The following is a 13,850-nucleotide window of genomic DNA, read 5'->3' as shown; positions in this document are numbered from 1 at the left end:
TAACTCACTCTCCTTTTTTCCCCACATTTTAACCAGAGCTCAAAGATTTAACCAGCTTCTGTCCAAAGTTTAGTCCAGTCTTTGAAGGTATTGTGTCCTTATACTTATATCTGTTGGACCCCAAAATAAACGTGGAATAAACAAAACCATGTTCACATACATATTAACTAAGGAACAGACCCAAATAATGACCTTTAATTTCACTTAAGCAACTGAAGCAAACACATTGTCTGTATTTCAGTGGTTGTAACACATAATATCTCACCCAAACACAGCCTAGAATACACATGCTCTGTGCCAGTTGTTCAGGTTGCAGGTGGAAGAAATTGTAAGATACATTATCTGGTTTGCAAAAAAATGGTTTATTCTATTTGCAGAAACAGTCAACATCTGTGTTTTATCAAAAGCATTCAATTTGTATAAAAAAGAGAAGTGAAATGGAAAATACACTGACACAATAGTATTATTTAAAAAAGAAATGTAACTCAGAGGCACTTACGACTTGGCAGGGTGTGTGCAGTGTGAATTTTCCCAGGTGGTTTCAGTCGAGCATCAAAGGCCACAGTTGCAAAACTGAAACCAAAGGTGATGTTTTCTACCAGATGCCAGTCTGATGTGTCATCACAAACCCTAAAGCTTCTGTGTGCCACTAATTCAACTCAAGTTTCATTTTACAAAAGGAGCATGGATCTCAGTCTGAGTATTTATCAATAACATGTCAGAATGCTGCTCATAAATCAACTATTTACAACAGAAAACAGTTCTGAGTTTTCTTCAGGGAATTAAAGGGAAAAAGTCTTAAAATTACAGCTTCCTTCAGCCAAGTTTTCACAAAATTAAACAAAGGTTGTGTGGATGTCCAGTCGGCCAGCTGAAGCTTAGATTGTTGCTCATTCAGAGCTGGGAGAAGCAGCCGAGTCCACGTCGTCATTTTCCAGGTTGTTGGGTGAAGCCGACTGTCCTCCTTTCACTCTCTTCCACTTCATCCGTCTGTTCTGAAACCAAACTTTTACCTGGCAGGAACAAGACAAAACACAAGCCCCGGTTTTTCAGGTTAATTTTAATGAAGCCATATGTAAAAATGCGCCGATTCTGGTTTTGAGGATGGATACTGATTTGTACAGTTTTGACCTGCCGATACCGATCTTGTCTGATTCAGCATTTCCTTGGAAACTCTAATAATTAACAGAATACTAAATACACACACACACACACACACACACACACACACACACACACACACACACACACACACACACACACACACACACACACACACACACACACACACACACACACACACACACACACACACACACACACACACACAAATCTGATTACTTTGTGAATGTGGGAGTAAAATATGTCTGCACAGTGTCTGTTTTTACTTGCATTATTATAGATTGAAGAAAACATATCAAATTTTTGAGTTTCAGGATGACGTCACAATAATCAGTCAATTTTTGATACATCTTTACTAAAATTGGACACATTTTGTCTCAAGAGCAAGTTTTTCTACTATTTGATGTTGATTAAACATGTGGAGTTAACAAATTCAATGTCTGTTTACCTTTTGAATCATTTGTTTTATTTTTTTTATATTTTTAATCAAATCAATAAAACACTATTCATGGGCTTTGAGGGTCTTTATAAGAGCTCAAGACACAACAAATGTTATTGAATCCTGATTTCTGTGAATTTTCCCTCTTTTGGCCTTTAAAAAAAAACATATTTGTCCTGGCCAGCAACAATAAAAGACAAAGACAAATAATCCCCCTCGGAGTTGAGAGAATAAAATTCCGTAGCACTGGCCTTGCAAGAAGCATGAACACAGATCTGGCTCAAAATGTGCTCAGTGCAAGCAGAGAGTATCAAATGCACAGCAGGTCAGAAGAGTCGGCTACCAGGAAGTCGGCCTACGCAGTGTGTGTGTGTGTGTGTGTGTATCTGTATTCACATAGAACAGGGCTCATCTGCATCTGCACTCTGTGCTGAAAAGAGAAGGATCTAACATTATAGCTGCAAAAGATACCAAAAATTACAGCTACAAGAAGCAAAATCTCGAAATTATTCGATTTAAATCAGAAAAAGGAGTCTTGTGAATTATCTTCGGTGCTTAAAATGATTTTGTTACTCATCAGGGTAAAAACTGTGGAACAGAAGAAAAAGATGGAGAAGCATCAGTGTATTTTGCTGAAAATAGGGAAAACTGAGTTCATCAGCTATGGTCTTTAAAGCGAATGAAAGAAAAACATTGTTATAAAATGTGTTGGACAAATATTGTATTTTAAGTTGGAATTTGGCAGAAACGTTTTGCATGATTTGGTAAGACTCAAATATAAACGTGGAAGAAAATCCAAATGGTCTGGTAAGATTGTTTTGGCTATCTAAATGTGTTTATTTGTTTTATTGAAATGTATCTTTCTTTATTGTTCTGAACCTTTCAGTGGGGCGCCATGGTCATATCAAAGCTAAAGATAAGAATAATTTTTCAATTTACAACTATGATTTATTTTTAACTACATTTCTTCTTGGTTACTAAATTGGGATTTTTAAAAGCATCCAGTTCAGGGGGCTAGTTACTCTAACGCCTCCTTCAATGAGACTTTAGGATTCAGATCAGTCTTCTCCAACAGAACTCCTCCATCTCGTTGCTTGATTAAAACTCACTGAGATGACGGTGAGTCATCAGAGCAAACAGCTGGAAAACTCAGTTGGGTCAATACAGGAGCTCTGAGGAAAGATGGACCTTGGCTGTGTGTGTGTGTGTGTGTGTGTGTGTGTGTGTGTGTGTGTGTGTGTGTGTGTGTGTGTGTGTGTGTGTGTGTGCGTTTAAGGGATCTGGGATTCATATTTAGGAGCGGACGATAGGATGTGTGGTCACTGCGCTGTGGCCTCATTAGGAGGAGCAGACTGGAGTTCCGTCCAGGAGCATCGACACACGTTAGCCTGACTTTACCGATTCTGGAATTGTCTCTCCCCTATTCCAGCTGCACCAACCACAGATTGAAAATGACGGTGGAAAAACGCTCATTGTAATTCAAAAGCAACTTGTGCATTAGTGTGGCAGCATAATGGAGGGCTGGAATTTTAAGTATTGGATTTTTATGTTGTTCAGCTTGTCTTTAATGCAGGATTTACTGGTTTGCCTCCTTAATTTTCACTGACAACACCTGCACTAGATGATAATTGAAGGTTTGATAGATATTCAGTAGAGTCATTCTAAAAAAATGACACACGAGGGCAGATGGGAAGAAAAACACAATATTAGTGTTTTCAATAAAAAATGTACATGAGAATGAGTCAAAGATAAAGTAGAAATGTTTGGATTGTATTTGTTAACTACAAAATAACAACAGGAGGACTGTTCTTGAACCAGTCTAAGGTGTAGTCTTTACTCCTTTAGGAGCGTCTTAAAGAAAGAACTTTCTTCAGTCCTTCACAGTAAGAGTCTTAAACATTCATGTGTACCATCGAAAATGCAATAATATGAAACAGAGCTTTTCTGTTTTTCACTAACACTCATGATGCAGTCTAAACTTCTGGGAAATTGGAAGAGTAATTTTTAGTCACTAGATCATGCATTTATCAAGAAAACCTAGTGTGAGAGATTAGTACAGGTCCTTGCACTCTAGATTGTTTTATTCCCCTTTTTAACGCAACTATAAACAGAAATCTGGATATCAACGACAGTTTGTTTTTGTTCCTTGTGACCCTATCCTTGAATCAAATATTTAAAAAGAGTGACAAGAGGTAGATCCAGGTGTGCAACAAACATTACTGAAGTGTACCTGTCTCTCTGTGAGGTCCAGGTTGACGGCAATCTCATAGCGACGAAGTCTGGTCAGGTAGTTGTGGTGAGTGAACTCGGCCTCCAGCTCTCTCAGCTGCTCTTTGGTGAATGCTGTGCGCTCTTTCCTGGCCTTGCAGCTGGAATCCACCTTAAAACTGGAATCCTGGATATCTAGAGATATAAATGCATTCAATAAATTAAGTGAATTTTGGCGGGTTAGAATTTTTTTTCTTCAGTATAAATAATTGGCTTGTAAACACTTTTGTGCAGCGAATTTTCATGTTTTTCTGGTTTCAAACCAAAGACATTTTAACAGAAGGTCCCTTATCTAGTAAAACCAGCACTTTAAAAGAGACCACCCGGACATGGAGGCAGAAGGCCTGTACACCTGCACCACATGCATCTGATGACCTTTTCACACATTTAAGCTTATTCATCCATGTGTGTAACCATATTACAGTAAACCTTTGTTTCTCCACCAGAATGATCATTCATAGTGTGTGCGCGTGTGTGTGTGAGTGTGAGTGTGTGTGAGAGAGAGAGAATATGAATCAGTGCATGGCAGGGGCCACCAAACGGGCCACAGAGGGACTGAGTTAGGAAAGGAATGCAGCGGAACATCGTTAAAGCATCCAACAAAAGAACAAAGGTGCGGATGTGTCCAGGTCGCAGTGTTTCGTGTGTGTGTGTGTGTGTGTGTGTGTGTGTGTGTGTGTGTGTGTGTGTGTGTGTGTGTGTGTGTGTGTGTGTGTGTGTGTGTGTTTGTGTGTGTGTGTGTATCAGAGGAATTTGCACAGAAGCACCAAAGGCCGATTGGCATTAACTCATCTGGACGTGACAGCCAACAGAGGGGAAAGCCTGAGATATCTCTGTGACAGAAGTTGTACTGGCTGACTGGTATTGTGTTTTCTATCAGGAGAACCATGAATATCAGAGTTGTTACCATTTTATTTTGGGCATTTGTGCACTGGTGGTGACAAAAACAGCTGCTTTAATCTGTAGGAAGGTGTAATTTGTCACAGTGAGAAAAGTTGTTTTTTGCGCGTCAAAGTGGAAAACGGACCACTGTATCTGCGTCGTAATGCCAGAGGTTGTGTGTGTGTCCATGCTGAAGAACCTTCTCACTGTGACTTAACTGTTAGTATTGAGGCTCTGCTTTCAGTTACTCAGCACTGCCCAGGCTCGGCAGCCCTGGTTTGGAGCTGAGTCCAACAGGTTTACTGTTAAACTTGAACACCTGGCAGGACAAATACCAGGCCCCCAATAAATATCCTGCACAGTCAGAGGCCGTAAACCTGCACGACAGAGGTTCTGTGCCCAGCAGGGTCCCAAAGAAAACAGCATTTGGTGCTTTTGTGCTCAGGCACTTTGTCTCAGTCAGAATGGAATTAAAGCTGACGGGAATTAGTGGCTGTTTAGAAGTTAGAAAAGTATCTAAGATTGTTCAAGTAAAGTTTTAAATCAGTTATCAGTTAATAAATAAACCTCCACAGTTATTTTTGACACAATAACAAACTTCAGACAGTGCATTTTTTCTTTTGATACTCGTGATTAAACCAAGTTGATCAAATGTAATGTTCATCTTGAAAAACATTTAATAAAAAACTTGTTTTTTCAGCATCTATGTTTAAGTATCCGATGCATAGATCTGAAAGAGGTGTTTGAAATCCTTGAAAAGGTGCTTTTTTCCGTTTTAAGGAAGGGTAAGGGCTGCTTGAAACCGTAACTAAAATGTTTGCAGAACAAACTTTAGGCAACAGTGTGAAATACTTGTTTTGATCATTTGGGAAATAAAGAAAGCCCATTATAAGGTACTGGTAAGTCATTTAAGTTCACTTCAAAATAGTTATAAAAATGTTAAATTCGACCGTGGTGGGAAGCATGGATGCAGATTCAGCCATGTTTACAAGACGCATGCTAAATAAAAACTGCTTAACTGGATGTAAAATAAAGAGTAAGTCTAAAAAGATTAAACATTCCTAAATTTTTACCTTTACTTCAAATAATAGGCCCTATTCTAACGGTGAGTTATATTATGTTCCTTTGGTTTTGGTTTATTTAGTTTATATTTGACTAATTTTTCTCAACTACTTAACTCTCCTACTGATTTTCTATTTTATTTATTTTTTGATGTGTGTGAAGGAGAACCCTCACGAAAACGAGAAGTTTCATCTCACAGGGTTTGTCCTTCTAAAGTGTATGTAAACGAATAATTACAAAAATGTTTTGTTGCTTATTATTAGAGGAAAATGCAAATGTTCTAAAGGGCAACAACATCTGAACTACAGAAATCTCCTGAGGTGATTTAAATAAAGGAAAATCTGGAGAACTTGACATTTTGAATGAGCAAGCACTCGGCGACAGTAGGAAGAAAAGAGTTCATGCAACGTTAATACATGCTTTCATTTTTTTAAACCCAGAAATCTCACTAAACAAGATTCATTGATGAAATTTATATTTGATGCCAAATCATATGCTCCATGGCATGCATTAAAATACATTGTTGAAAATCGATGATAATGCAAACTGTGCTCAGTCCAAACACTGAGATAATGAGTAAACAAAGCTGCAGGCTGGATTTGATCTCAGGTAAACACAATCTAATGCAACTGTCAGACTGAAGTCATCATCAGATTATATGATTTTGTCAGCGTCAGCCTGACGTTCCATATCAGCACATGCAGACTGTACACCCGGAATGCCTTCAGGGCCTTTTCCTAATATATGCTCTTTTACCAGCTTGTCAATTTGAGGGCGGACTGCTCCGTTTTCTAAAATTGAGAGCTGATGTAGTGGTCGGACATGTTGCATGCACTCAGTGGGAGATTGTGTTACGGCTTAACGACAGGAAAATGTCAATGGATAAGAATGTGAGGAGTGGGCTTGAAGGAAAGTGAGTTTACCAGACGTGGTCTGGCAGGTTTTCAGGGCAGAGAGTAGAGGTTACAATAAGGTAAGAGGAGGTGGGGGTAAAGGTGTGTGTGTGTGTGTGTGTGTGTGTGTGTGTGTGTGTGTGTGTGTGTGTGTGTGTGTGTGTGTGTGTGTGTGTGTGTCTGTTGCACGAACTGGTCATTTTGATTTAAGTTTGGTCATCTCAACAAGTTTAAAATAAATATCCATTTCCCCTTATTTCCAACTCTGCGTTACATAAAAGGACTCTAATCACTGATTGTTTTCACATCTTTAAATACGTTTACGCCCAGCAAATCTTCTTGTATTAATATTAATTCTGGTCTACAGATGCTCGTCGGTCCTGCACATAAGTCAAAAAAGAAAATTTACTCAACAAATTAATTATTCAGGATCAATTACATTAAAAATATACTAAGTGTTTCAGATAATTAGAGCTTTTCCCACATTTAGTTTTATCAAGAACATCCGTTTCCTCTCATTAGCAGGAGTTTACATCAGAGGGTTAGATTATTCTGAACTTCTGCTTCTTTCATTGAGAAATACGTCAACATAATTCACAAGAATATATCTAAGGATGAACCGAGCCTTGATTTGGTGGATAGTGGTTTAACTGAAAGCTGCTGAATATGACAGCTTTAAACAGATTTGCTGTAATAACTATAGTTAGAATCACCTGTGAGCCACACAAATGTGAAACAATACTTGATTTCCAACAGACACAGAGACACAATGAAACACCCAAAGCCTCATGGATTATTTCTAATGCTTTTTAACAATAAGAGGATGCGACTGGAGCTTAAAGAGCAGCTAGAACACAACACTCTGGTCACCTACTCACCTCTCACACAGACAAATGCTGTTAAGACCAGTTTAGCGAGGAAACAACAGGGCTGTGCATCCTGCCAGCTGTAGTTCTTGAGCCAAATGCACAATTTTAAAGCTCTAAAGGTTTTGTGGGGTTATATTTTTTCACCTATTCACATTTGTTTAAAAACTATTATAATTTTTTATTAAATAAGAAAAGTTTGATAGTTTTATAACATTATTTCACTGTTGCTTTCCAATATTTGTATTCATATGATTATCACTGCAGCAGAAAAGACTTTTTCCATTTTAATTTCCTATATTTCCATTTGTTTAAAATGCTCATGTTTTCTCTTAAACCCCTCACTGAGAGTGCTTAAATGCTGTCCGTCTATCTGGACTCACCTGTGATATCTCTTTTCCTCTTATTGGAGCTTTTCTTGTCTGAGTCAACTGACGCCACACTCTGCGGTGAGTATTCTCCATCCAGACATCCTGGAACACTTCCTGGCACTCGTTCGGTCCCTACACCTTCCAGGTCAGGACCTCCGTCCTCTCCAGAACCTCCTACAGCGGGGGCGATGGGTGGACAGGCCTCGGGCGCTCTCACCCGAGTCTCGCAGGGGCTGAACTGCCAGTCGGCTCTCTGGAATCCCCCCTGGCTGTCCTGGTAGAGTCTATCATCTCGAGGATAGGCAGCGTGTGGCACACTTGGCACCAGGCAGGAGCTGGTGAAGTCCGTGTAGGCCAGGAACTCGGGCTTCTGGTGGAGGGAGAACGGGGCCTGCTGGTAGGGTGACTGCAGATTGGCCCCTGGGACCCCAGAGTGAGGGTTCCTCATGCAACCCCAGATGGGGCTGCTGGGATGGGCGCTCCGCATGCAGCTGCTGGCTGGCTGATCCATGGTGATGCCAAAACACTTTACAGTCTTTTTACAAAAAATTTCCTTCTTGAAGAGTTCAGAGCCTCCTCACAAAGTAAGGACTGGAATGTGTATCTTTATCACTTTGAGAGAAATTTCCACTTGAGTTGATTACAGATGAATCATCGATGGTCTCATCGCATCAGGAATACTCACTTCTGTGGAGCTGGTCACTCTTCCACAGCTCAGAACGTGTGAGGATGGACGCCTTCCTGTGACAGTGTTTCCTTCTCGCTGTGGGAGTGTAAGTGACGTCCTCTGATCAAAACACACACTTTCCCTTCGTGTCTCTCTCTCTCACACACACACACTCCTCTCCCTCACAAATCTAACCGGCTTGTGGCTCAGTGTGAGAGCTGCATCTGCAACTCCCTTTCTCTGCTGGCTGTTTTCACAACTCTTCTAAGGCATTCTTGACAAGCGAGCCCTCCTCCTTTTTAAACATATAGGTGGGAAATGGTGGCGAGTTTATGGAGTGTAACGTGAGACAGCAGAGGAGGAGCTGCTCATGAGTCCACATGTTGGTAGTACCCTCCAACCAACCCGTCCTCATCAACTATTAATCACGGGGGAAATTTTATATGCACATCTAATGGGCTTTCCAGACGCAGGGCTTTTTAAAGGGACATTGTCTGAAAAGTATAAAGCAAGCACCCACCCACTCCAACCTGCAGTAGTTGCTGGTCCCAGCCAGGGACCTTTTTTCAACTCCTCAGTACTTTCTGACACCCAATTTAGTTCTTTATTTGACACCCTTTAAAGGAACCCTGCAACCTTAATCCTTGCCTGTCCTCTCACACTTAAGAAATCGTTTTGTGTGTTTTTATGTGTGGGTGAACACACTACTGCCTCACACCACACAGTCCACCTGGCTGGACTTTCTACGGCTCTGAGGTGAAAGGACAACTGGAAACGATACTGGTTATGCAAGAGCTCGCACCTCTTGAGGTTCTTTGGTGAAACTCTGTATGGAATTTCAGAGCCATATTTCACAAAAGCAGGTTATTATTTTCTCCAAGCAAATGCTGTGACAGGAAGATTGCACCTTTTCATATATCAATATCTTGTATTTTGCTGGAAGTATTTTCTCTTGTCTGAGATTATTAATAATAAAGTATATTTATTTTTTAATCTCAGCTCTTCCCTATGTCTAAAACCCATTCTGTTAACCAAACTTTGGACACTCACTTACCCACTGAACCACACTATACCGACGAGCAGTTTTTCTTCTTGCTGCTCATATTCATGAGCTGACGTTTGTCCTAGTCTGTTTTTACTTTAATGCTGACCTCCTAAGGAAGAGAGGTGGTTCGTTGGACAGACTTAAAGGTGTGGTTCACTGCAAAAACATATTTTAATGATTATTTCTGATTGTAATGGGTCACTCTGAGATTTTCATGCAGGTTGAACATGAAAATAGTCTCCTACACATATCTCCTACATTAGCTTCTGATAGAAAATGGACGATGAAACTCTAGGATTTAAAAAGCCTGACAGATCTATGTCACACTGACACTTAAAATTCATGGACTCACCCATTTTGACTAACAGCGGGGAAGGTTGTTGGTTTAGCATCTAGGAAATATCAGAGAATGCCCCGGCTAATAGAAGCTAACAGTTAGCAACTCCTTCACACAGCAGAACTCCTCCAGATTGGTGTTAATTTGTGGAGATAAAATATCGATGTTGCAGAGCAAATTGTGTTAGTGGTAGAGTCATCTTGCTGTTATCCAATGCGAGGAGAGATGTCCAAATATCAGGAAATAAGAGTCCAAATCCTGCCGTCTGAAACTTAGCTGTGATGTGGCATTCTGTTAGTTCCTGAAAAAAGCCATCAAAACACTTTTTTCGCTCGAGTAAATCTTTCAAGGCATTCATTCCTACTCTACCTTCTCAGTGGCCTAGAGTATCCGCCCTGAGACTGGGAGATCAGGATCCCGGTCGGGTCATACCAAAGACTTTAACCAAAGACTAGGCCAAAGACCAAAGACTCTCTGCTTAAGGGGTTGGATTGGGGGGTTAAACCACCAAATAGTTCCAGAGCACAGCCACTGCTGCAGCTCACCTCTCTCTATGGGGATGGGACAAACGCAGAGATGAATTTCACCATTGTGTGATGATGACCATGAGACTTTTAGAGACTACTGAAAATGAGTGTATCACTTCTTTAAAGATCAGCTAAGGAAAACCTATGATAAAATACTATGCAGAGTTTTTTTTTAAATATTTGCTGCCAAAGAGAGAGGTTGACATGTTTTTTTCTTGCTTTGTTAAAAATAACGTACAATCTGATATATTTATGCTGCAAAACAAATTTTAAAAATTGAAAATTCTTCTTAAAGTTCTGATGAAGATGCCAGAAATATCCATGTTTGATTGCGGGTTTAGACTTTTAATGACTGACAAATTACAGAGAACTCCAGAAAAGATGAAGAAAAACTTCCTTTTTCCTCAGTAGGAAAAAATATTTCCGGGAGTGATCAGATTTGGATTATTTCTGTTTTGCTTTACCTTTACCAGATTAATAAGGAAAGATCCAGAACCACGGAGGGAGCTTGATGCAGCCAATAAGACTGTTCCACCTTCTGAAGGAGAAGCTGCACTTTTTAGATATAAAACCAACCAAGAAGTAAACCTGTGTGTGTAAATTCCACCGTTCTGGTGGTGACTTTAGAAAATATTTGTTTTATAGTTGTTGTTTTTTTTAAGTTGGAGACATGACACATTAAAAAGACCATTTACTTCCTGATTTAAAGATAAAAGTAAAGTTTGGTTTAAATGGAAGTGTAGCGTACATGTTCACTCTCTACCTTCTGGTTAGATCTATGAGAAAACACAGAGCTGAACAGCCAGTAAACCTACATTAGATCAACACTGCTTTATGTATATTTTATTTATGCATGGATTGCTATGGGAGTGGAAGGCGGATGCTTTGTGAATAAGTCACACAGCTCTGCACTCTGAACAGGGAATCTTTCCATCCCACAGAAAACCATAATAAACAGGTCAAACCCATGACCTGTCATTTTTCACAAATAGCTAAAAATATGATAAAGTTGAATCATTTGCTTATTGTTCAATGCCATGTGACCTTTGCAATGGTTAAACAGTGTTTTTGTATAACAAAACAGTTGTTTTAAAAGAGAACCAATGTTTAGTAGAATATCCAGTGATGGTTTGAGGCATCATTTTTGGCAATGTGCATCAACGTAGTACCTGAAAATACTACTAAAAGTAAAAGCACACACGTCCCTGTTAAAATGCTTGCATGTGTTGGTGAACTCCTCTGTTCTAACCACCTCAAAGGTGATTTACTTTAGAGGTGGATCGACCAGCCAAAAGATGTGGATACACCATCAAAAAAAAAAAAAAAAAGCTAGAAAAATCTACACAAACAAGTCAGACTAAATGAAGACTGGCAAAAAAATCAAAAGTGGACCAAATGAAACACAAAAATGAGATAGAGAAAGGCTGGAGAAAGAGACAGAAAAAGGGGGATAGTGGTGTTTGAGGTCACACAGCAAAGCCTTTCCATTTAGCCAGCGAATTGTTGAACCATGAAGCATCCCTCGCTTTTACTGGCAGCCAGAGTTTTGGCCACACCACAGGGAGCAGGGGTTACACTACATTTGTGGTCAGAACTGGGGCCATCTGTGTGTCAGCATGAATTAGGGTGTGTGTGTGTGTGTGTGTGTGTGTGTGTGTGTGTGTGTGTGTGTGTGTGTGTGTGTGTGTGCGCTCTGACTGTATACTTCTACAACAGCTTGCTTCTAAATCACCCAGTGGGTGTGTTTGGGAGGAATTTTAGGAGATCTCGGATGTCAGGGATTATTAAAGAGTTTAAAGATAATCTCTAAAGACAGAGTTTAGTTGGTTTGCTTTTTGTTTGGTTGTTACTTTAACTTTAACAACTCCAGTCTAATGATAACATGCCCCAAATGTTCTGAATATATTGCAGCAGAGAGTAAAAAAGGCTAAATATTCAACATGTCATAAGAAATCTACATGCGTTTAATAGGTTGCAATAAATATAGATCGGTCTGCATGGTGGAGTACTGTAGCTTTGCAGCCAATAGGTCCTGTTTGATTCCCTGCTGGCATCTTTCAGGTTGCTCTCTCTCTCTGCCAGTGTCTCTGTCAGGACACTTTATTAGCTCATTTGCTGCCAGCCGTTTCCTGATCGGTGAAGCCCTTCGCAGCCAGCATTTCTCACCGTTTTTACTGTTTCTTTAAGAGTCACAGAGTGTTTCGTGCTAGGATGATGTCGATGCCAAAACAACCAAAACAAAGCGGAGACTCACCTTTTACATCAGGAAGAATCGTTTCGAGCTTTATCCGTTCTTTCATAATCCGTTGTTGAATTGTGATCGGCAGAAGCTTTTCCGATTCACGCCTCACTTTTTTTTACAGCGGCACCCCAAAACGATCTCCTAACACATGGATTTTCTGCTTCCTGATCACGTGATGTATGCGGATGAAGATTGGTTTTAGAGCTGATGTTTTTTCTCACGGTGCGGGGGCTCGTTCCGATGCCCACACAGTAAAAAAATGCAAATGACGACTTCAGTTGTCATTAGCAGTGAACAGTTGGATTTAAAATAATGACTTTTGTCGTCAGTGGCAGTGAATGAGTTAACTTCTTTAGTCCAAAAACAAATGCGAGTTTAACTGGTGGCTCTGATAGGTCCTAGGTTTAACGAGTCTCACTGTTATATAGACTACTAGCAACTACTGTAGATTGATCCCAGCTACCTGTAGCCAATCATGGTGCCTCTAGGTGTGATGGAACACACAAATCTCTAAAACATGCACGACAGTGGCCCAGGGCACCAGAATTGAAGATTACTGAAAGAAATGCATATACACTGCCCGGCCAAAAAATAAAGGTCACACTAATATTTGGTTGGACCGCCTTTAATTTTGTTTCTTTTTCATTTTTAAATAGTATTTTCTGTCATGTTGATTTAAATGTTCTTGCTTTTCTTGCTATTGAAAAGCACATTGACTTGCCTCTGTGTATCAAAAGTACTACATAATCATCTTGGAATACGGCTGTGTCATCACGGAAGATGGAATAACCTGATCATTCAGTATATTCAGGTAGTCAGCTGACCTCATTCTTGGAGCACATCCTGTTGCTGAACCTAGACCTGACCAACTGCAGCAAGCCCAGATCATAGCACTGCCCCCACAGGGTTGTACAGTTGGCACTAGGCATGATGGGTGCATCACTTCATCTGCCTCTCTTCTTACCCTGATGCACCATCACTTTGGAACAGGGTCCATCTGGACTCATCAGTCCAGTTTTTAATAATGCGTTGGACAGTTCTTAACCCAGTTTTAGTCATTTCTACAATCTCCTTAGAAGTTTTCTCTGCTTGATGCGTGCCAATGATCTGACCCTTCTCAAACAGACTA

General features: G+C 40.1%; 1 protein-coding gene across 1 annotated transcript; it reads right to left on the bottom strand.

Moving 5' to 3' along the window:
- Positions 1-662: 662 nt before the first annotated feature.
- On the bottom strand, positions 663-8,644 carry meox1 (mesenchyme homeobox 1). The gene is made up of 3 exons (XM_015962666.3): positions 7,916-8,644; positions 3,792-3,964; positions 663-1,013 (listed from the first exon to the last, which is right to left on the bottom strand). Exons 1-3 carry the CDS (start codon positions 8,412-8,414, stop codon positions 891-893), a joined length of 795 nt encoding a protein of 264 aa, XP_015818152.1. The 5' UTR covers positions 8,415-8,644; the 3' UTR covers positions 663-890.
- Positions 8,645-13,850: the final 5,206 nt, after the last annotated feature.

Source organism: Nothobranchius furzeri, chromosome 16 (assembly GCF_043380555.1).
Source record: "Nothobranchius furzeri strain GRZ-AD chromosome 16, NfurGRZ-RIMD1, whole genome shotgun sequence".
NCBI classification, from domain to species: domain Eukaryota; kingdom Metazoa; phylum Chordata; class Actinopteri; order Cyprinodontiformes; family Nothobranchiidae; genus Nothobranchius; species Nothobranchius furzeri.
The sequence above is the reverse complement of the archived record's forward strand: the minus strand, read 5'-3'. Positions and strand labels throughout refer to the sequence as shown.